This window comes from Anabrus simplex, chromosome 1, assembly GCF_040414725.1.
Source record: "Anabrus simplex isolate iqAnaSimp1 chromosome 1, ASM4041472v1, whole genome shotgun sequence".
NCBI lineage: Eukaryota > Metazoa > Arthropoda > Insecta > Orthoptera > Tettigoniidae > Anabrus > Anabrus simplex.
Window position 1 is genome coordinate 1,207,016,697 of NC_090265.1, and position 23,560 is coordinate 1,207,040,256.

Consider the following 23,560-nt stretch of genomic DNA (forward strand, 5'->3'; position numbering starts at 1 on the left):
AAATCCTACCGCTGTGATTTAAGTATAAGTCTCTATGCTAGTATATATAAATTTTGCTTTACAGTTTTGTTTAAAACTGTAACGCTGGCACCCAGACATTACATAGAGAAATGGGAAACCATGGAATGATAATTGATTCTATTTGCGTGGCAATTTGCGGGCAAGCCACATATAGTTTATATTTATATTCATGTGTCCCCCGGTATTAACTTTCGTCTCCCCAAGTGTTAAGTAAGATGAGGAGAGCGAACAGTTACAACATTATGTGCACACGACATTACATTCACATTCTCTCCCAAATCACATTTACTCTCTCTATATAAGTCTATATGTGATGAAAAGTAATCACAATCAACTTCCTGAACATTGTTAGGAATATTGGTGCTACACGAAAAAAGATTAACAAATGTCTAAAACCTCTTTCTCATGCTCCATATTTCCACCACCTCCAGCCTTTATTTTTAGTCAAGCATGAACAAAACAGGGAATGCCTCTGCCTTGTGCCGGTGTAACAGACATCCCTGCACAGACAGCAAGCAGCTTCAGTTAAAACACGGAAGTAAAATACGCACCCTAGTAAATAAAGTATTAAAAAGTTTTTACTTGTTTTTATTTTTTATAATTGGCTTTATGTTGCAATGACACAGATAGGTCTTATGGCGACGATAGATAGGAAAGAGCAAGAAGTGGAAAGAAAGTGGCCATGGCCTTAATTAAGGTAAAGCAACAGTATCTGCCTGGTATGAAAAATGGAAAACCATGGAAAACCGTCTTCGGGGCTACTGACAGTGAGGTTCGAACCCACTATCTCCCGAATTCAAGCTCACAGGTGCGTACCTCTAACCACACGGTATAATAACGTATAATTATTTCACTTCAACCATAACGTGATGTTTACATAAGATATTTAATCTATATAGAGAGTGAACAAAAAATACCGCCCAGTAGCAGTCTTGCATCTTGCTGCGGGGTCGAGAACATCAATAATAATAACCTAAATTCAACCAATATCAGCCACCCTAATAATAACGTTCTGGACCGTCGTCAAAATGTGCGGACTGTGCTGGAAACGGGGCCTGGCTGGGCAATTACTACGAATGCAGTCTGGCCGCGGGTTCAGTACCGCCAAGGCACCTAAGACGACACCATGCCAGATCTCCTCAAGGATTTGATCTATATTAAAAGTGCTTATAGGAAAAGATGGCAAAGATTTAGGGACCCAACTGACCGGGCGGAATACCTGGAGCTAAATACAAAGTATGTTACAAGTGTTTTTTTTAATATCCACCTATTCAAAAAAAGATATCTTTTTTAAGAATTAAATATTATTATAAAATGTTAAGGTACATGTTTTGCCCATATTAAGGGCATCATCAGCCTCAAACTCAAACTTGTATGGTGAAAAATCAGGATCCTGATTGTTCTTACAAGTCATAAAAAGAGGATATCAATATAGGTGTTAGTCAAAACATAAAAAATTATTAGAATGTCATTGGTTAAAATCGTAGTAACAAGCTGCATGTCCGGAGCATTGAGTCAATGCGCCCAAAAACCTGTTGAGGGTAGGGCAATAAACATCTCAATCTTTATAATGAAATAGAAATGTTTCCTTGATAACTCTTGTTGGAGGATAAGAAAGAGTAAAGCTGATAAGACTGTTCAAGATGTTAATTTCGTATGTTAAGATAAGACAACAGTCTTCTTAAGTAGCTGTTCAGCTGTATATAGTTTTATTTAACTGGCTTGAAGGTGTGAAAGTCGAATGTGTTACGATAAGATAACAGTCTTCTTTAAGTAGTTGTAGGAGCAAGGAAAAGTTTTCAGCTGTCTATAGTTGTATTTATCTTGCTTGAAGGAGCGAAAGTCGAAGGTATATTGACGTTGATAGAGTTTTTTAGTGTGAAGTCTGTAACAAGAAGAGAGTGAATGCTTAGGAAAGGTATTTTTGAAGAGAATGTGGGTTTTAAAAAAGAAAATATGGAGAATGTATAAAACACTTACCCTTTCATCTGTAAAGATGTAAATCACTTATGGAAAGGTTAGTTGAAGGAAAACAACGTTATGGTATGTTCATTTATTTCTTTAACTGTTATGGTGCTAATCAGTTGCTATGGTAGCATTGAATGACTGACACTTGTGCTTCTAGTATTGTATCGATGTGAGATTGGCGGAGGAGGGTGTGGTGGAGGGGAGGTGCTGTTGGTTGCGAGAGATTTACGTGGTCGGACAGGGAGTGAGTCATGTTGGGTTGCGGGAGAATTGCGGGGGTGGACATGAAGGGAGTCAAGTAAGTTAAAGTAGTGGAGGTTCTAGAAGATGTTAATTTAAGATTTTTAAGAATGTAGTTATGTTTTGGATTTAGAGTTTGCAATAATTTGGGTAAACTTCCTTATAATGGATTCTTGACTTCAATCAAATCATTGAGGTTTAGATTTTTGTTGTAGTATTGGTCCAAAAATATATAGATGGTTTCAAGTTCATTCATCAACATTCCTCTGTCTACTATTTTAATAATTGTGAGGTCTTGTTCTATCGTTGTGAAGTGATGTCCTGTTTCTTTCATATGGGAGCTCACAGCTGAAAATTTATTGTGCTTAATGGCATTATAGAGTTCTAAGTACCTAGTTTGAAAACTCCAGCCTGTTTCACCAATATAGAAGACGTTGCATTGTGTGCAGGTGAGGCTGGATATGCCTGAGTAAATGTTTTTGCTTGAATTTACTGTGTTGTGATTAAAAAAATTTTGGTTAATGTTTGTTGTTCTAAAAGCTATACTGGTATTTTTGTTTTTTTATTGGGTTAAAGACTTGGTGAAAGTTTGGATTGTTGTAGGTGAAGGTAACAAATTTGGATTTTTTGGGTTTGTCAGGGATGAGGTTTGTTGTTAATTTGAATTTGACCTTATTTATTAAATGGTTAATCATTTCAGGTTTATATCCATTGATTTTTGCTAAATCCTTTATATAATTTAGTTCTCTTTCAAGGTTCTTGGGTGTTAGAGGGATTTTTAAAGCTCTGTAAATTAAACTGTGAAAAGTGGCCAATTTATGGGAGTTAGGATGTAAAGAAGTATTCACTTCACAACGATAGAACAAGACCTCACAATTATTAAAAGAGTAGACAGAGAAAAGTTGATGAATGAACTTGAAACCATCTATATATTTTTGGACCAATACTACAACAAAAAAATAAACCTCAATGATTTGACTGAGGTCAAGAATACATTATACGAAACTTTACCCAAATTATCGCAAACTCTAAATCCAAAACATAACTACATTCTTAAAAATCTTAAATTAACATCTTCTAGAACTTCCACTACTTTAAATAACTTGACTCCCTTCATGTCTGCCCCCGCAATTCTCCCGCAACCCAACGTGACTCCCTCCCTGTCCGACCACGTAAATCTCTCACAACCAACACCACCTCCCCTCCACCACACCCTCCTCCACCAATCTCACATCGATACAGTACTAGAAGCACAAGTGTCAGTCATTCAATGCTACCATACCAACTGATTAGCACCATAACAGTTAAAGAAATAAATGAACATACACATAACGTGGTTTTTCTTCAACTAACCTTTCCATAACTGATTTACTTCTTTACAGACAAAAGGGTAAGTGTTTTATACATTCTCCATATTTTCTTTTTTTAAACCCACATTCTCTTCAAAAATACCTTTCTTAAGCATTCACTCTCCTCTTGTTACAGACTTCACACCAAAAAAACTCTATCGACGTCAATATACCCTCGACTTTCACTCCTTCAAGCAAGATAAATACAACTATAGACAGCTGAATACTTTTCCATGGTCCTACAACTACTTAAAGAAGACTGTTATCTTATCGTAACACATTCGACTTTCACACCTTCAAGCCAGTTAAATAAGACTATAGACAGCTGAACAGCTACTTAAGAAGACTGTTGTCTTATCTTAACATACGAAATTAACATCTTGAACAATCTATCAGCTTTACTCTTTCTTATCCTCCAACAAGAGTTATCAAGGAAACATTTCTATTTCATTATAAGGATTGAGATGTTTATTGCCCTACTCTCAACAGGTTTTTGGGCGCACTGACTCAACGCTCCAGACATGCAGCTTGTTACTATAATTTTAACCAAGGACATTCTAATAATTTTTTGTTTAGACTAACACCTATATTGATATCCTCTTTTTACAACTTGTAAGAACAATCAGGATCCTGATTTTTCACCATACAGGTTGAGTTTGAGGCTGATGCTGCCCTTAATATGGGCGAAACATGTCCCTTAACATTTTATAATAATATTTAATTCTTAAAAAAGATCTCTTTGTATTGAATAGGTGAATATTTAAAAACAAACACTTGTAAAATACTTTGTATTTACGTACATTTCAATATGGACCTACCATGAGAATTATAACGTGTAATACCTGGAGCTAGCCTGGGAAGTACGAAATCAATTGCTGGAAAGAAAGGTTGAAAAATGGGAGGAACTTTGCCGTAATCTCTCAGAAAATGAGTCAAATTGCGAATTTTGGCAGATCATATATAAAACGTTAAGCATTCAATTACAAATTTCAGTACAATACCGTAGCGAGGCACGGGTATCTTGGTAGTGTTGGAATGCAGGAAGACTTTGCAGAAACTTCATAAAAAGAAACCACATCTTAAATAAAATTCCCACTAGGATTTCGGATATGGTTTTGTTAGTGTGCAAAATATGTATTAACATGATCACTCCCATATCAGACTTAAGGCGAATAACATTTCACTAGTGCCTTAAGGCATTTGGTGAGAAAAATTTCAAGCTTTGAAGTTCAATATGCATTTAGCATCTTAGGCTTACCAATATTTATTTGAAGCTATTACTTTAATACTCATATGTGATGTAGTTTGCCAAAATGGAATATATATACAAATTTTTTGCAATTACCAACCATGCTAATAGCTTTTAACATTCACAGACCAATCATTACTGCCTGCTGGCAGATTGAGCGAGAAGTACTCCTAAAGCCTTTGGCAACTGGATGGGGAGGGCCCACAGAAAATAAACCGTGGTTGGTATGTGTTGTAGGGCTTAGGTTGTAGGGCTGTTTTGCCATCTGTTATGTAAGAAAAAAGGCATCATTGGTACGTACGTTTGAATGATTGTGTGCACTTTCACAGAAACCATTATGCATGGAAGTTGCTCGAAAATGACCTTCCGGTGCACTGCCAGGGCTGTTGATACTACCACCCTGTAGTACAAAAGGATCAAGCTAATAGATAATAATGAAGTAAAAAATATAAATATTTTTCACCCACATCACATTTTTCAGTTGTTCTGCCACACAAATTAAGGTGCAGTTTCCTGGAGAGTATCACAGATTCCACTCTTGTCAGCTTTCTAACATGGGTCATGGAAATTGCTGGATATTTCCACTGGGACGACTTCAGTTTGGTCACAAGGTCTAAGTCACAAACTTAATTCACATACAGTGTAATGATACTTGACAAGATATACCACAGGTGTTGGCAACTTCTTGAATGCATATCTTACAATTAATCTATATAAAATATCAAATTATTCAAAATTTACAGCAATCATAGAAAAATACTGTTGTCCAGATTTCTTGTCCTCCTCCAGCAACATCAAACCTTACTTTAAATATTTTAAACACCCAAAGCTTCATTGTGACAAACCACCACAAGGCACTCATCCATGCTATATATAAGAATATTTATGCAAAATGTGATCCATATGTAAAGAGCTGTAATTTTAAATACAAATGATACCATTATAGACAAGTACATATATAATGACATTTCTATAACAGACTGGTGTGCTTCATGGTATTCTGTTTGGAAGTGTCTATACGATCACAAAAACGATAAAGAATACAAACAAAAATGTTAAAAATACTATTGTTTACTGCAGAGTTAATGGCTGGATAATGGATTTTTAATGTTTGGATGCGGGTCATGAAGTATTTTGCAGCACTATCTATGCTTTCACGTGATTTGTGGTCTATTCTGTGGGTTAGACCTTCGTAAAATGCATTTCCTTATTCTCGGCTCACTAATTGTGTGCCTCCCAGTGGGGGAAGCTGTGTACTAACCTTCCTGGTCGCTTGTGTGTGCTGCTGCCTGGGGACGTGAAGTCGAACTTGCTCCGCGATTGTCTGATGTAAGACGACAATGACTGAGTGCAGTTGTTCTGATTATTATTCTCAAGACGGCAGCTTGCTGGCCAATGATCTGGTTGAATATTAAGTGATACAACTACCCATTTGAGAGCTGTGGAGATGTTACTAGGACTGGATACAGGGTAGAATAACCGCCCACCCGGGCGATTAGGCCTGAAATGTTGGTTTGTTTTTCTTAGAATTTGGTATTCTCCGACCTTGTGAGTATATTTGAATCTTCTTGTCTATGGGACTAACCTGGTCAATGAGATCTACTAATGCATACGATCTAGGAAAAATAGAAACTGTTTTGGTGTAATAACCATGTGAGAAATTAGTGATTCAATTTTTGTGTAATTCAGAATTGGTGGAATATTTGAAAAACAGGTCATAATCATGTCAATCTTATGTTTGATTTATTATTGGGGTTTCAATAAAACTGTAAATATGTATTTTGTTTGATCTTCATAGTGAGATAATTTAAATGCTTCATGAAGTAAAGTTAAGTAAATCTATGTTGTAGGAGCTCCTAAGAACAATTAGTTATGAACACGTTATTGGTATAATTATCTATTCGGTGGTTTAAATTGATCTTATTTAACTCATTTGCAATCATGGTTCTTATCTTGTATATTTTTTCAACCACCATTTTGGGGATAAAGGTCGTAAGATGAAAACTTTTCTAATGGACTACTCGGTTTGCTTGGGTAGCCATCTTGTTAGTATGTGGATGTCACATGAGCTGTTGCTATGTAACCAAGTGTAAACTGTTTGGGGGCGTGTGCTCTGTTGAGTCTGACATTTGAGTGTTGTCTTATTATTATGACACTTGACATTCGCCGATTGGGATGAGAATTTTCCTTGTGTCGTTGGATTTTTCCTCTGGTCTTGTGATAATTAAATCTGATTTACTGTGGCTCTTGTGGTAGCGATATTTAATTTATTTGAGCCTGTATTATTTCTTCGTGGCATTAAAGTTTCTTTTCTCCACAAAATCTGAGAATTTTATTATTTCAGCCAAGGATAAATTAAAATTAAATTTTAATCGTTCCACTTGGCCTCGTGTGCCCTTGCTTTCCCACTCTGTGACGACCTTTCCTTGGGATCTCTTTGGTGTTTCTAATTTTTATTTGTTGTTCTACTGCTTGTTTTGATCCCTGGTCGTGCAAAATGCTCTCACTTCATCTGATTTCTTGTGTCGTGAGAGCTGTTTATACTTCTTTCACCATTCACATACCTGTGCCTTTAGATGTGCAACAAGACTACATGTTACATAGCAGATGCTTAATACCACAAAACTGGTGCCACATCAAAAGCTATCAGTCTGCTGATTATGCATGCAATTAACAGGAAACAAGCAAATTAACATGTCACCATCAACCATGCAACTGTCTGTGATACATGATTTAACAGATTCCCATAAATACTACCTTTCTTGGCCTGCAGTATCCCATAACTGTAAATGAACACGCTGACTCCGGCCTTGTGAACGATACACCTTTAAAGAAAGAAAACTGATTATATTAGAAAGAAAATAATCTGCCTCCCATCCTACAACAAAGTTTTAGTCATAACCATATGAAGACAAAGCAAATGAGTAGTACAACGAAGAGTATAGTGTTTGTTCCTTTGACACCAAGATACTGTAGTTGTGCTCTAGAAATTATAAATAACACAGAATGTTATGGTTACAATTGAAGGTGCCTCTGAGGTGTTGGTTGCTAAAGTCCTCAAATATGATGAAATGGTGCAATAGAAACAGATGAAATGATTACATTTTTGGCAGTAAACAGCATGACACACTATAGATTATCATTGGTTAAGGTGACACAGAATGCAATTAGCATGACAGTCATCACATATTTTCATTACTTCCTGGAGCTAGCCTCATGTGACTGAAATTTATGTTTAAAAAAAAAAAAAATACTTCTTTCTGAGCACTGTATTAAAAGTTTTTTCCAGATAGTAAACACTAAAAGCAGAGGATTTTGTTGTTCTCTGCACTTCTCCTGCAGTTGTCTAAAACCATATTGGTAGTGCATCTGGAGATCCAAAATCCACAAATATCCTGGAAGTATATTCTCAAAGACTACTTGATGATGATAGCAAACACTTTTCCTGCTATGGAGAGTAAGGAAATAGCATGAAATTACAACAGATACTTTGATCACCTTTTTTTGAAATTGGTGACAATGACTGAACTCTTCATGCCATTTCAGATTTTCCACATTAGAAGGATTTAAAAAAATATATTGTTTCCAGGGGCAAGCTATGATTGCAAAAGATGTTGTGGTACATACTGGAGGAAGTCCTCAGTGGCAATGGAGCTGTGATGTAAAAGTGAACTGAAGTGTTCTTTCCATCACTTCAGAATATCTCAACAGTCAATGAGGATGGTGGTACTGTTGACAGCTTTCAGGGTACCTGATGGGGAATGTACAGGTCTGTAGAGTTCTCTTACATCAAAATGAAAGTTCTATAGGTCCCTGACATCAGACAGAACTTGGAGTTCATTGGATTTTTGCTGCCAGCATTTGTTCATAACTGCCGTGATTTTTTCCTTGAGCTCTTTAAAGTTTGCTTTTTTCTCTGTGGAGGTTGGCTACACATCGACATTGATGAGTCACAGATTTCTTCATTATTAATCAAACCAGCCTTGCCCTTTTCTTCACCTTCATAGCCAAGTGATATTTTTTATTACAAATTGCTTTATGTTAATAATGGGTTTTATTACAGCTAAGTTGTAGTGCAATATTTATATTGAAATTGCATATCTGACAAACTGAAAAGCTACTAAGTTACATTTAACTGCATCGACACTGAAAAGTATGCTTTCTTCTTAACAAACAGATAGGTCTTATGATAATGGAATGGAAAGGAAGCAACCGTGGCCTTTCAGTACAGCCTAACGTGAGAGTGATATTTCGCAAAGTAGCCCATTCTAGTTCAACATCTTTTGTATTCATGGGGTTATGTCTCAGCTAATGCAAAATGGAGTCTTGGATTCTGTAACAACAGCTTTGTTTTCGTGATAAGATTGAGGTTTATGACAGATAGAGACCCTGAGTCAGCTAGTTAGAAGTCTGTGATCAATCTAGCAGTCCTCTACATGTCTCACTGTCCTGTGTATCAGGACGTCTCTTTTATTGCGCTGCAAAGTGATGGCATATACAAGTATGAAGGATGAGTTCTCCACCTAATCAATACTTTATTTTAGTGTCAATATTATTTACATAAAAAGACAGCACCGGTTTCGACCCATAAATAGGTCATCTTCAGCTGCTAGAGAACCTACTTAATAGCGACTGTACAGAATAAATACTACTAAAATTAAAATTAAACAAGGATGCCAATAAATAAACAGGATACCACTATTCTAAAATTACCTAATGTTAAGATATATACATATGGTACAGTTTTGGAGTTAAGGGACTATTTTCAAAAATTACATTTACTGAGGTTGGAATTGGATATCATTTTTAGAGTTTAACAAGAATCACTGACATTCAGGTGTCCAGTTATCTGTGTCGCCATTTATGTCCAATTCATTTTATATTGTATATTTTATATTATAACAGAAATATTCATGAATTTCGATTTTTGTTGCCAAGTCCATATCAATGCCGAATCACGTTAAAATGAGTGAACAGAATTTAATGTAAATTAGTATGTAAAGTTGAGAAATAAAGCACTACATTTTAGGCTATAAATAATTTTATTCACTTAGGGGAAGGAGCCTAAAATTTAATTTTTAAATACCTATGTTAATAAGCAATTTAATAAAATCTTATTCACAATGTGTACTTGACTTTATCTAGAATTCTGTATATGATATAGAATTCCGTAGCGAAGCACAGGTACACCAGCTAGTATATATTAAAGTAATATTTTAGATTATTTAGTTAATATTTCTAAGTAAACATGTTTCAAATCTTTGAGCCATTATCAGCACTGAAGACATAATTGGATATACATCGATTGGATGTTATTTTAACACACATTTTGGCCTACCTACATGCTTTAAGATCACGTGGATGTACGTACACTCCAAACATTGGCATCTTGTTGATGTCATCACTTACTATTAAAAAAAACCTTCAACCCCAAAACCGTACCATATGTCGCCACACACGAACGGTCCATGATAGGATTTCTCGTGTTTGCTGACTGAGCCTGAACTAATTGGGACCGGAGTCTTTTTGGATTACGAAATTTTTTGATTAACCGGAAAATATTTTCTAATAATAATGTTATTGTTTTTATGTCCCGCTAACTACTCTTACGATTTCCGGAGACGCCTAGGTGCCGGGATTTTCTCCCGCAGGAGTTCTTTTACGTGCCAGTATATCTACTTACATGAGCCTGACGTATTTGAGCACCTTCAAATACCACTGGACATAATGATTGGAAATTTAATTCCATATAACTTTTGTTATATAGAATTTATCGGTAGGACCACTAATAATGTAGATTTTTGAGAACTGAATTTTCAAGAAGGGGAATAGAAAAGAGTTTTAAGAACTATAGGGTATTCACATTGATATGCCACTGTGCAAAGGTGTTTGAGAAGATTCTGGAGAATAGAATCAGAAAGAGGGTGGAAGAAAAGTTAAGAGAAGAGCAGTATGGTTTCAGATCAGGATGGTCCATAGTAGACCTTATATTCGCAGCAAGGCAACTACAAGAGCATCATTATGAATGGGGTAAGGATTTTGTGATGGACTTCATGGACTTTGAGAAAGCTTATGACCGTGTGTGTAGAAACAAGGTATGGGAAGCCTTACAGAGAAAAGGTGTCGAGGATCAGACCATAAAAAGAGTGAAAGAGATGTACAATGGGAGTGTCAGTTGTGTGAAAATAAGAGGAGAGAGAACAGGCTCATTTGAGCAAAAAGGTGGATTAAAACAATGGAGTGCTCTGTCACTTTTGATCTTCGTAGTAACAATGAACGAGATAATGACAAAAGTGGCAAGGAAAATTGGAGAAGGAAAACTGAAAGTGATTATGTTTGCAGATGACTTGTTAGTCTTGGGAGAAAAGGAAGAGGATATCCAGGAACAGTTAGATGCTTGGATAGATGAGGTGGAACAATATGGATTGAAATTGAATACCCAAAAGAGCGAGACACTGATCACAACTAGAAAGAAGGAGAGACCTACGAGAGGAATAATACTTGGAGGGGAACAGCTTAGGAGGGTAGAGAGTTTCAAGTACTTAGGAAGTATCACAGAGGAAAGTGGAAGAAATGATAAGGAAATAATCGAGCGTGGAAGACAAGCAGGAGCATTCCTGAAAAGTGTCAGAAGCCTGGTTTGGAGCAAGGATGTCCCTCAGAGAAGCAAAACGGTGATATACAGGACGTGCTATAAACCTATTCTGACGTATGCAGCCGAGACGTGGGTAATGAGGCAGAGAGCCATGAATAGAATACAGGCAAGTGAAATGAAATTTCTGAGAAGCAGGATAGGAGTGACAAGAGGGGATAAGATGAGAAATTAGAAGGTTCGAGATATAGTCAAAGAAGAGCCACTACAGAACAGGATAGAGGCATCTAGACTGTAGATGGTTTGGACACATGAAGAGAATGACAGAGGAAAGGATACCGAGGAGGATGCACGAAATGGAGATAACAGGTAAACGGCCAAGAGGAAGACCAAGAGACAGGAGTGCACAGTGCATAATTTCAGGAATCTATCTGGCCAAAAATCGTATCTCGGAAACTAATAGACCGATTTACATAAAACTTAGTATGTAACTGCTATTATTGGAGATAATTAAGTGTATGGTCAATCAAGTACAAAGAACAAATTACTACGCCAGGAATAGAATTAGTAATCTTTGTAATTTTAATCATTTTCTTTTTTTTGTTATAACTTTAAGAAATGAAATAGATGTTAATAGTGGGACATGCTGCTTAGAATGTTTAAAAACAGATACAGGAATACATGTACTTAGTCATTAGATGCAGTTCGATCAGAATCGCTAACTTCACTGTCATTATCTCCTTCGGCAGAACCAGATACAGGAGACTCAGACAGTAAGTTGAGCACTTCTCGTGAAAGCAGAATCAACTTCCTCCTCCCTGATTTCCCTAATCTGGTAATGTAAGGGTCCGAAGATATAAGCAGCCTATGGAAAAGGTCAGTATTTGTGTCCTTTCTGGAAGGTTTCCTGTTATCTTTATTCCTGGTCTCCTGGGCTTCCTCAGAGAGTTGTCCAATAGGTATAATGCAGTGCCTAATTACCTCTTCTCCATGAACCAAGAGTTTGTGCAAAGTTACAGGCATGTAGTACGATTTTTACTTTTGTAAGTACAATTGTATAGTTTCCTTTGCGTACATTCCAAATGTCACTTTATCAACGGCATACCCACACGAAAGAGTTTCTAAGATGACACGTAGATGGTTTATTAAATTTAGATCTACTCCAGTAGTATCCACAGAAGTGGAAGCCTCTCTGAAGAATCTTCTAGCGGTTTCCATCATTGGTATTGCCAGCACTTTACTTCGGATATCAACATTGAATCCATGCATACGTGGTCATAACCCAAACTCAAGTGTTGTTGGGTTAATTACTCTTTCAGTCACTTCAGGAATATTATTCATCCCTTTAGGGAACGCGCCACATATATAGCACCTTTGAAAAGACTGATAGGAAGACAATGCACTGCAGACTTTTCCATCCACCACAGTCAAGTGTAGCTCATGTTCAACCGCTCTGTGGACTGCTGGCAGCTCACTTCTGTAGTGAAGTCATCTACAGTATTTATATATTGCGTGTGTATTTTAGGCTTTAAATCAGAGTTATGCGTTAAGCCTACATGTGTGATTTCTTTCTTTGACATTAATACTGTGATCTTTTATAGTCATCTGCAGTATTTATTTATTGCATCTTTTTTCTAGCTTTTATTGTCTGGATAAATTTATTAAATGCAATTAAATACATCCCCGCCCCTTGAACCCATAAAATTATTTGTCTATTTTCTCCAGCAATTTGCCTTATATTTCAGTGGTGAGGTTTCTTATGTGCCATAGTTTACCTCTGATTCTGTACAAACCAAAAATGGCCCCTGTAAACCCTGTGTCCCTTTTAGTTCATAAAAATAATTTGTAGCTTAGTTTATTCAGATTTTGTCTTGAACTTAAATACTGAATTTCACAAATTTATGTGCCGCCGTTTTCCCGTGATGGCGTTGAGAAAAGTCGTTCGATATGGCAACCCTGTTGTCATAAGAGCAATACTGTTTTCTTAACATGGAATGAGCTATAATACTGGCAGGCTTATCCTGACATTGTTGTGATGCACGTCATTCTGCAAGGCTCATTTTCTGGTCGAACCAACTTTTATTGTACTTCAGCAATTTTTCCCTTTCTCTACTATATTTGGTCCAACGTGACCGAATTTTAGCACACAAAATACTGACAGACTTCCTTATTGACTTGGATATATCCTCGGAACAATCCTCAAAGCCTACATGTTCAATTACAACATTCGCAATATCATCATTCCGCTTATATTCCCTGCTGTTCCTCAACAACTCGAAAACCGACCTCTGGGTTACAGAGTACATGGCTTCTGAAAAAAAATTAATTACTCTAATGGTCGTGCCTGGTCGCATCAAAAAGTCACAGTTTTCTATTCATTAAAGTATGGATAACTCTGCCAAAAGACTTTCAATGCAGAAATCAAAGGCAATCCATTTTGAAAGTCAGCTCAAATTTGTATAATTAGATAGTGCTTGGACACTCTGTACCTGAATTTTAAGTGCATATTCCGGACAAAAATATAGTAATTTTCAGAAAATGCTACTATATAAAATACATACCTTCATCTAATATAATCACATTGCAAGCTAAAGAAATATTTAGTTGTGACGATCTTACTGAGCCCTCACATAATAATAACTGCGCGCACGCCTCGCCAGAATATGATGCCCTAACGGAGGAGAGCCACTTTAGGCCTTTGGTGAGATTAGATAATCAGACAGCATGACTTTTCAATACTTAATTACTGTACCCAAGAGTCTTATAAACACGACTAACAGAAAATGTGCACCAAAGACAAGGGTTGAAAATATTATTTTTGGCCAGCTGGATGCTAGAATATACCCACTGTGGAGTGGAAGAGTGCATATAGAGAAGAGGTGAGGACTGGGCAAGAGTAACTAGGGAGAAGTGGTGGGAAGACAAGAGGAGATGGAGAGGCTTATGTTTCAAGCAGACTCGGCCAACAGCTGGAAACTGCAGATGATGATGATGATGATGACAAGAAAAAAAAATATTAGTCTAACACGTCAAGGGTGTTCAGCAAAAAGTATCTCAAAGGAATAAAGCAAGGGCTCTGTTTCGTGTCAGCCACTGGCCCACATTTGACATTTTGAAAATGTATTGTGCAGATTTTTTTATTGGTTTGTGCAGGTCCAAGTTAGTGATAAAAAACCATTGGTCTAACATGTCAGGGGTGTTTAGCAGAAAACTTCTCAAAGGGAGTGAGCCCCGGCTCTGTTTCCTTACAACCATTGGCCCGCACTGTTAGTGCCCGCGACATATTTGAGGTTGTACCTGATTATTTTACTGTAAGATCAATTAGTGAGGAGAAATTAGCTATTACATCTAACTGGATTGAATTCTGGGAACGATGCCATGCTTCATAAAATGCAACCAATGGTAGTGAGTGTTCAGCTGAGGTTGTGGGTAAATCAAAACATTTTCTGTATATGGTAATAAGAATAATTTTCTTCTTGAGGTAGGATGGTGGGATTCCAGAACCAGCAATGATCAGATTTCTCCTTGAAAAGCCATTTAAGGTAACGTTCATATATTTTATCTCGCCAATAATACTGGATGGTATATGCTAGTCCCTTTCTTTCTAAGATAATACCTTAATTTTCTTCAAAACTTGCAGTGTAACACAGATTTTTAATAACAGAACCTGCAATATAATTTTCAGTACACCAATTTATGGGCTATCCTGTAAGCATATTATAGATGTTAACAATACCATTTGTCCCATTTAAAATTTTGTTTTAAATGAACCATTTTAACAAGAAATTCAGAAACCACAGACTGGTTGTCTGTACTACAATAATGTGTAACTAACACTTAACACTTGGAGAAATGCAAATGTAACCCCTTAACTGTGTACTAAGTACATGTGTAACCTGCCCTGCATACATTTTTCCCCACTGTGATATTTCAATATTTTCAGCAAAAATATGTACACAATTAGTTTTATGTAATATGATAGTGAATATTAAACTTCAACAATGAGTTACTAACAAAATGTACATTATTTACAATGGTTATGTATCCAGATGATTACAGGTTTTGTAGATTGCTATCTGTGTGATATAGGCAGAAACAAGGTCATATAAGAAAACGTTGAAGTATTCTTGACACTACGTATATAAAACTATATTTATCGTATTTACCCCTGTAAAAGCAAAATCTTGGTCTTGGGGCACCATTTGCAATGAACTGAGGCGGCTGTCACATTCTGAACATCTTCCTCGTCATTTGGTCCACCGGGAACCAATTCACTTTCAGGACAACTTTCACTGTCCTCTTCTTCAATATATATCCACTCATCATCACAAAGAAAATACCTCATCACCAATCCTCCACTTCTAGAACTGTCAAAATAACAGCACAATCGAGCTGATCTACTTTATGTTTGGAAGCAATGCTCCTCAACATAAACAGCTGCAAGGGAGCATAGTGCAAGACGCCAAAACAAATTCATTTTAGGAGGCCGTGACAGCTGTGTAATACAATATGCAACGTGGTATCATAGAAAATATATCAATATCAACTAATACGTTAGACTCCATGGCGACTTCATATGTCTACACTCCCAAGAGACATAAGTGAGAAATTTCACAATCGACTTATGCCATCATATCCACCATAGAAGCTCAGTGCGAAAACATCGAGAGATGTCATACCCACTTAAAAGGTTAATGTACTAAAATGATACTCAGTTGCAATATATTTTAATAATTCTTGAAAGTATCATTCATAACACCTTTGTTGCAGTAACAAGTTTAATGTTTATAACAAGAAGAAAAGTGAAACGCTTGCAAAAATGGAAGTTGTACACTGTATAATTTTGGCACCGACTCCTAAGAAGGAGATTTATGTTATTTCAATGTCCCTATTGTTACCTACTGTTGAACTCATGACAGGCATTTGCTCCTTATATCACAGAAAAGTTTGTTTTAACACACAATACCACCAGCCCTCATGCTGCTTAGTGTGCATCAACATTCCTACAGGAGACGAAAATTGTTACTTTGGACTGTACAGCATGAAGCCCCAGCCTAAATCTTTTCAAACTATGTGTGGGACCCACTCGGGTGCCAAGTCCATCGACAAGATTTTCATACCCAGGCCGAGCTGCAGGCAGTTCTTCAAGAATGGGACGCTATCCCACAAAATGATCTCACCATCTTAATGCTGAATATGATGTGAGCTGTTATTGCTTCAAATGGTGGTAGTACCTATTATTAACTGTCCAGAGCCATTTCCAAGTGGTTGTACATCTCGTTAGTGGTCAGGGGTGTGTCAAGTAGCATTGTAGGAGGGTAATTCAAATACCACCAAAGAAAGAGTTTGTGTGACTACAATTTTACATGTCCTTTTTGGGTTAAAATTATATTTTTGCTTAAAAAAGTTTTTAATAAGCTGCAATAAGAGATGCCTCAAGATTTCATGAGATACTCTGCATTCCAAATACCATTTTAATGCATTAAATTTGCATTTCTCAAAAAAAAAATCTGTTTGTCAATGTATATCCTAACAATTATCTATACATTTCTAAGGTACTAAAGCATGAAATTTTTTCTTCTCCCTCATTAAGCAGAAATAAAATGTAAGGGAGGAGAAAAAGATATATTTTTTAAAAATAGAACAATAACTAAAGTACTGAACAACATTTCAAAATCTTGTGCCATCAGAGTTAAAAGTAAATTCTGTCATATTTTATTTATTTTACAACCAATCTGCATTTAGAACTGTTGCCCAGATGGCAGATACGCTATCAATTGTTTACCTACTATTTTTTTAAATAATTTCAAAGAAGTTGGAAATGTACTGATCATCTCCCTTGGTAAATTATTCCAATCAATAATATCTCCTCCTATGAATGAATACTTGCCCCAATCAGTTACCTTGAATTCCAACTTCTTCTTCATATTATGATCTTTACTATTTTTGAAAACTTTAGTCAAGCTTATTCATTTACTAATGTAATTCCAAGCCATCTCTCCACTGAAAGCGCTGGACATGCCGCTTAGTCAAACAGCTTGTCTCCTTACTCCAAAATTTTCCCTGTCCGAAGATTGTCTGAAATTGCTTAGAACAAATTGTGCTGTCTTCCTTTGATTCATTTCCAGTTTGCACATCACATAATTCTGGCAAAGATCCCATACACTGGAAACATACTTTAACTGGACTCTTACCAGTGTCTTAAAAGGCCTCTTCTTTTCATTCATAATATAAACCCTAAATACTCTCATAACCATATGAAGAGTCTGTAACCCTCATCTACAACCTTGTTAATGTGATTACTCCAATGAAGATCTTTCCTTATATTAACACCTAGGTACTCACAGTATTCCCCCATGACACAAACATGAATTTTCATCCCATGTACCATCATACCATTGTCTGCTGTCCAACTCACAACATTGAGGTCCTTCTGCTGTCGCTCACAATCCTGTAACTTATTTATTACTCTATACAGAAGAACATCATCTGCAAAAAAGCCTTGTCTATCATTCCAATTCTTTACCCATATCATTCATATACACTAGAGTCCCATTAATCCGAACCCCGTTAATCCTAAAGTCCGGTTAATCCGAACTGAAATATTCAATTTTAAAAAAAATCTCCTTACTGAAATGAAAGAACATATTATAGCACGAAGAATTACTTGCATTTTATGAGTCATATTTTACTAGAATAACTGAATGTAAACATAATTACACATCACAAACCATCAATCACTGGTCGTTTATCCTTACAAAGTCTGTTAGTTCCTTTTGTCGTAGTGATTGGAACCTACTCGAAGATGCAGTGTTAAGCCAGCGTCTCATAAACATCACATCAGTAGGTGTAGCAGGAGAGTGTTGCTCGGCGTAGCGTATGGCAAGTTCTAAGGCGGAAGTGGTATCTAAACATGACACTAGTTGTTCATTGTGGTCTCATCGCCATCACTCTGTTCCTCATCACTCAACGTTCTTTCTCCACCATAGCTACTATTTCTTGGTCTGTTTGTAATTGATGACAGTCAGCTACCATCCACTCACTACTGTCATTCGATGCTGGCTAGAGTACTCTGAGATGGATGAGGGCCTATTTACACAAATGTCAACAACGTGTCATCAATGAAGGTACATTTTCTTCGTGGCAATATGTGAAAACAAGTGTCACACAAGGGTCAACCCTAGCTCCTTTGCTACTTTCTGTCTATATCAACAACCTAGCTAAACAGCTAACACATTGTAAATGTCACATTTATGCTGACGACGTACAATATATACATCCATGCAAAACCAACAGACGTTTCGACAGCAAGTGAGCAAATTAACATGGATCTAGAGGCCATAAGCAAACTGTCTTCCCAGTATGGACTTATTTTAAACCCGAAAAAATCCCAAACCATAGCAATTGCCCACCCAAGACTTATTTCCAGTACTTACCGCATGTCCATCCCTGACACACGACTTCAAAACCAAGTTTTGCCTTTTTGCAAGAGCGTAAAAAATCTCGGAGCAATCATTAACTAGCACCTCTCGTGGACGGATCAGACAATATCTGTGAGTAGACTAGTTTTTGCCATGTTGCGCACCTTAAATAATTTTATATTTACTTTCCCGTTCAGTTTAAAGAAGAAACTAGTTTAAACCCTCGTTCTTCCAATATTCAATTATTGTGACGTAGTTTACAAAGACACGAAAACAGAGCTTCGAGATAAACTACAATGTGCACAGAATGCCTGTGTAAAATTTATATGTAATCTGAAATTTTCAGATCATGTTACACAGTCTTACGTCGACCTCGGATGGCTACGCCTTGAAGACAGATGCAAGCTGCATACCCTGACTTCAAAGCACCGAATCCTTACATTACAATCCCCAACTTACCTATACGAACGATTTCGTAGCCTTTCTGAACACCATGATAAAAACACCAGAGCGCTGAGCTCAACATTGTTCGCTATTGCTCTGCATGAATCCTCAACCTACAACAATTCCTTCACTGTTGTGGCCAGCCGTGAATGGAACTTCCTTCCGCAGGAGGTCAGAGGGATATCTTGTTTTTTTGCTATTTGCTTTACGTCGCACCGATACAGATATGTCTTGTGGCGACGATGGGAGAGGAAAGGCCTGGGAATGGGAAGGAAGCGGCCGTAGCCTTAATTAAGGTACAGCCCCAGCATTTGCCTGGAGTGAAAATGGGAAACCATGGAAAACCATCTTCAGGGCTGCCAACAGTGGGGTTCGAACTCACTATCTCCCGATTACTGGATACTGGAAACCAATGTATTGGCCGAATTGAAAACAGGGCTGTTGGGGTCGGAAGAGAAGAAAGCTGTTCAGAAATTGCTAAGCAGGTTTCCTGAGGTTATTACTAATAGAATTGGATTTATCACAACAGTAAAACATAAAATAATTTGCAAGGATAACGCTCCAGTTAAACAAAGGCCTTACCCACTTAACCTAGATAAATGAAAATTTGTAACAGGAAAAGTCAAGGAAATGGAGAACCAAGGATCGATTGAATCTTCAGTATGAGGATGGGCTTCTCCGATAGTTCTACCTGAAAAGAAAAATGGTGACTACCAACTTTGCATAGACCTACGTCAGGTAAACAACAAGACTATATCAGGTGCTTATCCCAGCCTAATCTTTGAAACCTGATAAAAGTCTTCAGTACCCTTGATTTTAATTCTGGCTACTGGCAAGTGGAAGTTGAAGAAGAGTCTTGACCAATCACTGATTTTTCCACCCTAAGGGGACTATATCAATTCTGAGTCATGCTCTTTGGTCTCAAGAATGCTCCAGCCACTTTTATGAGCCTGATGGAAGAAGTTTTGTCTGGATACACAGGCAAATTTTGCCAAGTTATTTGGATAACATCCTCGTGTACAGCAGGACATTTTTGAACTATTTGGAACACCTGGCTAGACTCTTGAGAGCCACATCCATCTTTAAACCTACTATCACTGGGTCATTATTTGCAGCAAGAGCAATGCAGTTTTTTAAGGTGATGATGTATTCTTTCAAGCTAGTGAATAAAAGATTGGCAATGTTATTGCCTGTTGCACTTTCTTCTAAAACAGAAACTGAAAAAAAGACCCGTTTTAGGCAAGCAATAACTTTTCTTTTTCTTCCTTGCACATTTCTGCAAGGATGGCCAAGTTTTTGGTTCTCTCAAAGCCATATTTTGCAGCAATTTTTGAGTCCAGGAACTTCTTCCTAAACAAAGGACCAGCATGATCGGAACAATTAACTGCGAGGTTGTGTTCAACAATAAATGAAGTGAACAATACTTCTGCACGTGTTATACTGTCAGTATCGTCCTCCTTACACTTGAAATCAAGTATCTTGTTTTTTCAACATGTTGAGCATTGTCTTTAGGTTTCTTTGTGAGCACATGTTTTGAAATGTCCCCCTTGCCCCCATGCGAGATACTGAAATCACACGAACACAACAAAATGAGAAAGTTGAGCATCTTCTTGACTCAGTTATATATAGAAAGTTATCCTTGTACACACTGTCCTAAAGTTGTAGCGAGCAACTAGGTGGCCTAGCCATAGCTAGGCCGGAACAGTGTCCTGGGTTCGATGTTCCAGCACCAGAGGTGAACTAAGCTGAGAAGGTACGTCAGTACTATTCATTTAAGGCTCTCCTTTTTGTCCTTGTCTTTGTGTTACCCCCTCCATCATGGAATCCTCAACAAGGCAAAAGCTTCTTAAGCAGAGGTCACGATTTAAAGTGCAACTTACTCGCTCGGAAACCTTCCTTGGGAATTTCACTGCTCAGCAACATTCGAATTTGCATGAAATTAAACTACGATATGAAGACATGAGTTCATTAATGTTGAAGTTTGATGATGTGCAGTCGGAATTAGAATTAGGAGACGTTGAAAACAAACAAGCTCATGATCAAGCGTGTGCCGAATTCGTAATAAAATACTACAAAGTAAAGGGCGAAATGAGTAAAATAACTGCAAACCTTGAAGAGCAACAGGGTAGATTCAGGAAGAACTCAGGTCAGCAGCGTCACGAGTTTAAAGCTGCTGGCTATTAACATTCCACATTTCGATGGAAGATACGAATATTGGCTCTCATTCGAAGACAGTTTTCAAGTTATGATCCATTACAACAATAATCTGCCAGGTGTCCAGAAATTTCACTACTTAGCATCTGTACTCAAGGGCCCAGCCAGCCAATTAATTCAAATTTTACCCATCACAGGGGCGAATTATGAGGTAGCATGGAAAATGTTGAAGGACAGATTTGAGAACAAGAAACTAATAGCAGCTACTCATGTTAAGGCACTCTTTAACTTTAAAATCAGTCTCCAGCGAAACAGCTGCAGAACTGTTAAGATACTCTAACATAGTGGTTCCCAACCTGGGAGCGATCGCCTCCAAGTGGGCGATTTGGGTTATCGGGGTGGGGGGGCAATAAATAAGTGGGGATCGATGAGTATTCGAAGGGGGAAAAGTAAAATAGTAGTGTACAGTAGAAGTTGCCGGGTAGCACGAGTCACTGGCTATTCAAGAAGTTAATATAAAGAACCACCTAATCGATACCGGTACTTTATTTTTTTGCCTCAGGCAAAATTGAATATATATTAACACTTACAGAATATGTTTCGACCACTTAGTGGTCATCTTCAGCTGTATAAAGAAAAAACTAAGATGAAAAAACATTAGGATAATAAGCACAAGTGATACTCTTAGGTTATAATGAAAAAAAAAATAATGGATGACTTGTATCGCTGGCTATTCTCACTGCACTCACCCCTCTCCACGATTCCCAACTGTTATTGTTCAGCGCAGCCAACTGGTGAATCAACCCCTCCCACTCCTGCCATCACAACACACTTGCCATTGACCTAAATACGTCTTCAGTCTTAACTAGCCTTTGTGTGCCTAAAAATCAGTTTTTGTGCGTGTCTTTTCTGTTTTTGTGCATTTGTTTTGAAGTGTAGAAGTTCATGCACAATGGAATCGAAAAAGAAGAAGTGTCGTCAATACTCAGCTGAGTATTTAAAATTTGGTTTTATCACGTCACCGCAAAACGTGCAGTTTCCACATTGTCTGTTGTGCGATAAAACATTTACTAGTAATGAAGCCATGAAGCCTTTGTGAATGAAGGATCATTTATCAAGAGTACACAGTGATAAAGTGAGTAAAGAACTTCGTTATTTTCAACACCCCAAAGCTAAAGCTGATAAACGGCCTAATGCGAGTGAATTATTTTAAAAAAACATCAACCGATTTTGACAAAGGTATTCTCGCTTCTTACGAGATGTCTTTATTGATCGCTAAATGTGGTAAACCTCAGACAATTGGCGAAACCCTTGTTTTACCGGATACCAAAAAGATTGTTGAAATCATGCTAGGCGAGGGCCCTAGTAATAAGATCAATCGGTTCCATTGAGTAACAATACTGTTTCAGGCGAACTGACGAAATGGCCACGAACGCTAAATCCACCAAACAATTTTATTAGCTTATGCGAGGTTATCAATCACAGTTGTTTCATCAGTCTGCAAAGCAAATTTATTTTTTCAACAAATTGGTGATTTTTTCTAAAATATCTGTAAGGTACGCAAGTTCCAACTTGCGTTGCTTCTTATTCTCACTTCAAACAGGATCAGACGTTACATGTTATAATTCTCATGTTAGGTCCGTATTGAAATGTACGTAAATACAAAGTATGTTACAAGTGTTTATTTATATATCCACCTATTCAATACAAAGAGATCTTTTTAGAAATTAAATATTATTATAAAATGTTAAGGGACATGTTTCGCCCATATTAAGGGCATCATCAGCCTCAAATTCAAACCTGTATGGTGAAAAATCAGGATCCTGATTGCTCTTACAAGCCATAAAAAGAGGATATCATTATAGGTGTCAGTCTAAACATACAAAATATTAGAATGTCCTTGGCTAAAATTGCAGTATCAAGCTGCATGTCATAAGTTCACATGAATATACTTTCCGGAGCATTGAAAAACTTGTTGGGGTAGGGCAGTAAACAGCTCAGTCTTTATAATGAAACAGAAATGTGCCTCCTTGAAGATGATAAGAAAAAGCAAAGCTGATACACTGTTACAGATGTCAATATCGTATGTTGTGAGCTTTAACTGAAATCCACCAACACAAGG

General features: G+C 37.2%; 1 protein-coding gene across 4 annotated transcripts in view; it reads right to left on the minus strand.

The window, feature by feature from the left end:
- Positions 1-23,560, minus strand: part of Rab27 (RAS oncogene family member Rab27) — a 169,483-nt gene that overhangs the window by 69,005 nt on the left and 76,918 nt on the right. For all 4 annotated transcript variants that reach the window (XM_067137559.2, XM_067137558.2, XM_067137560.2 and 1 more), the window contains one exon: positions 7,585-7,652. In XM_067137559.2, the coding sequence (XP_066993660.1) occupies positions 7,585-7,652 (68 nt within the window). The remainder of the gene's footprint in view (positions 1-7,584; positions 7,653-23,560) is intronic.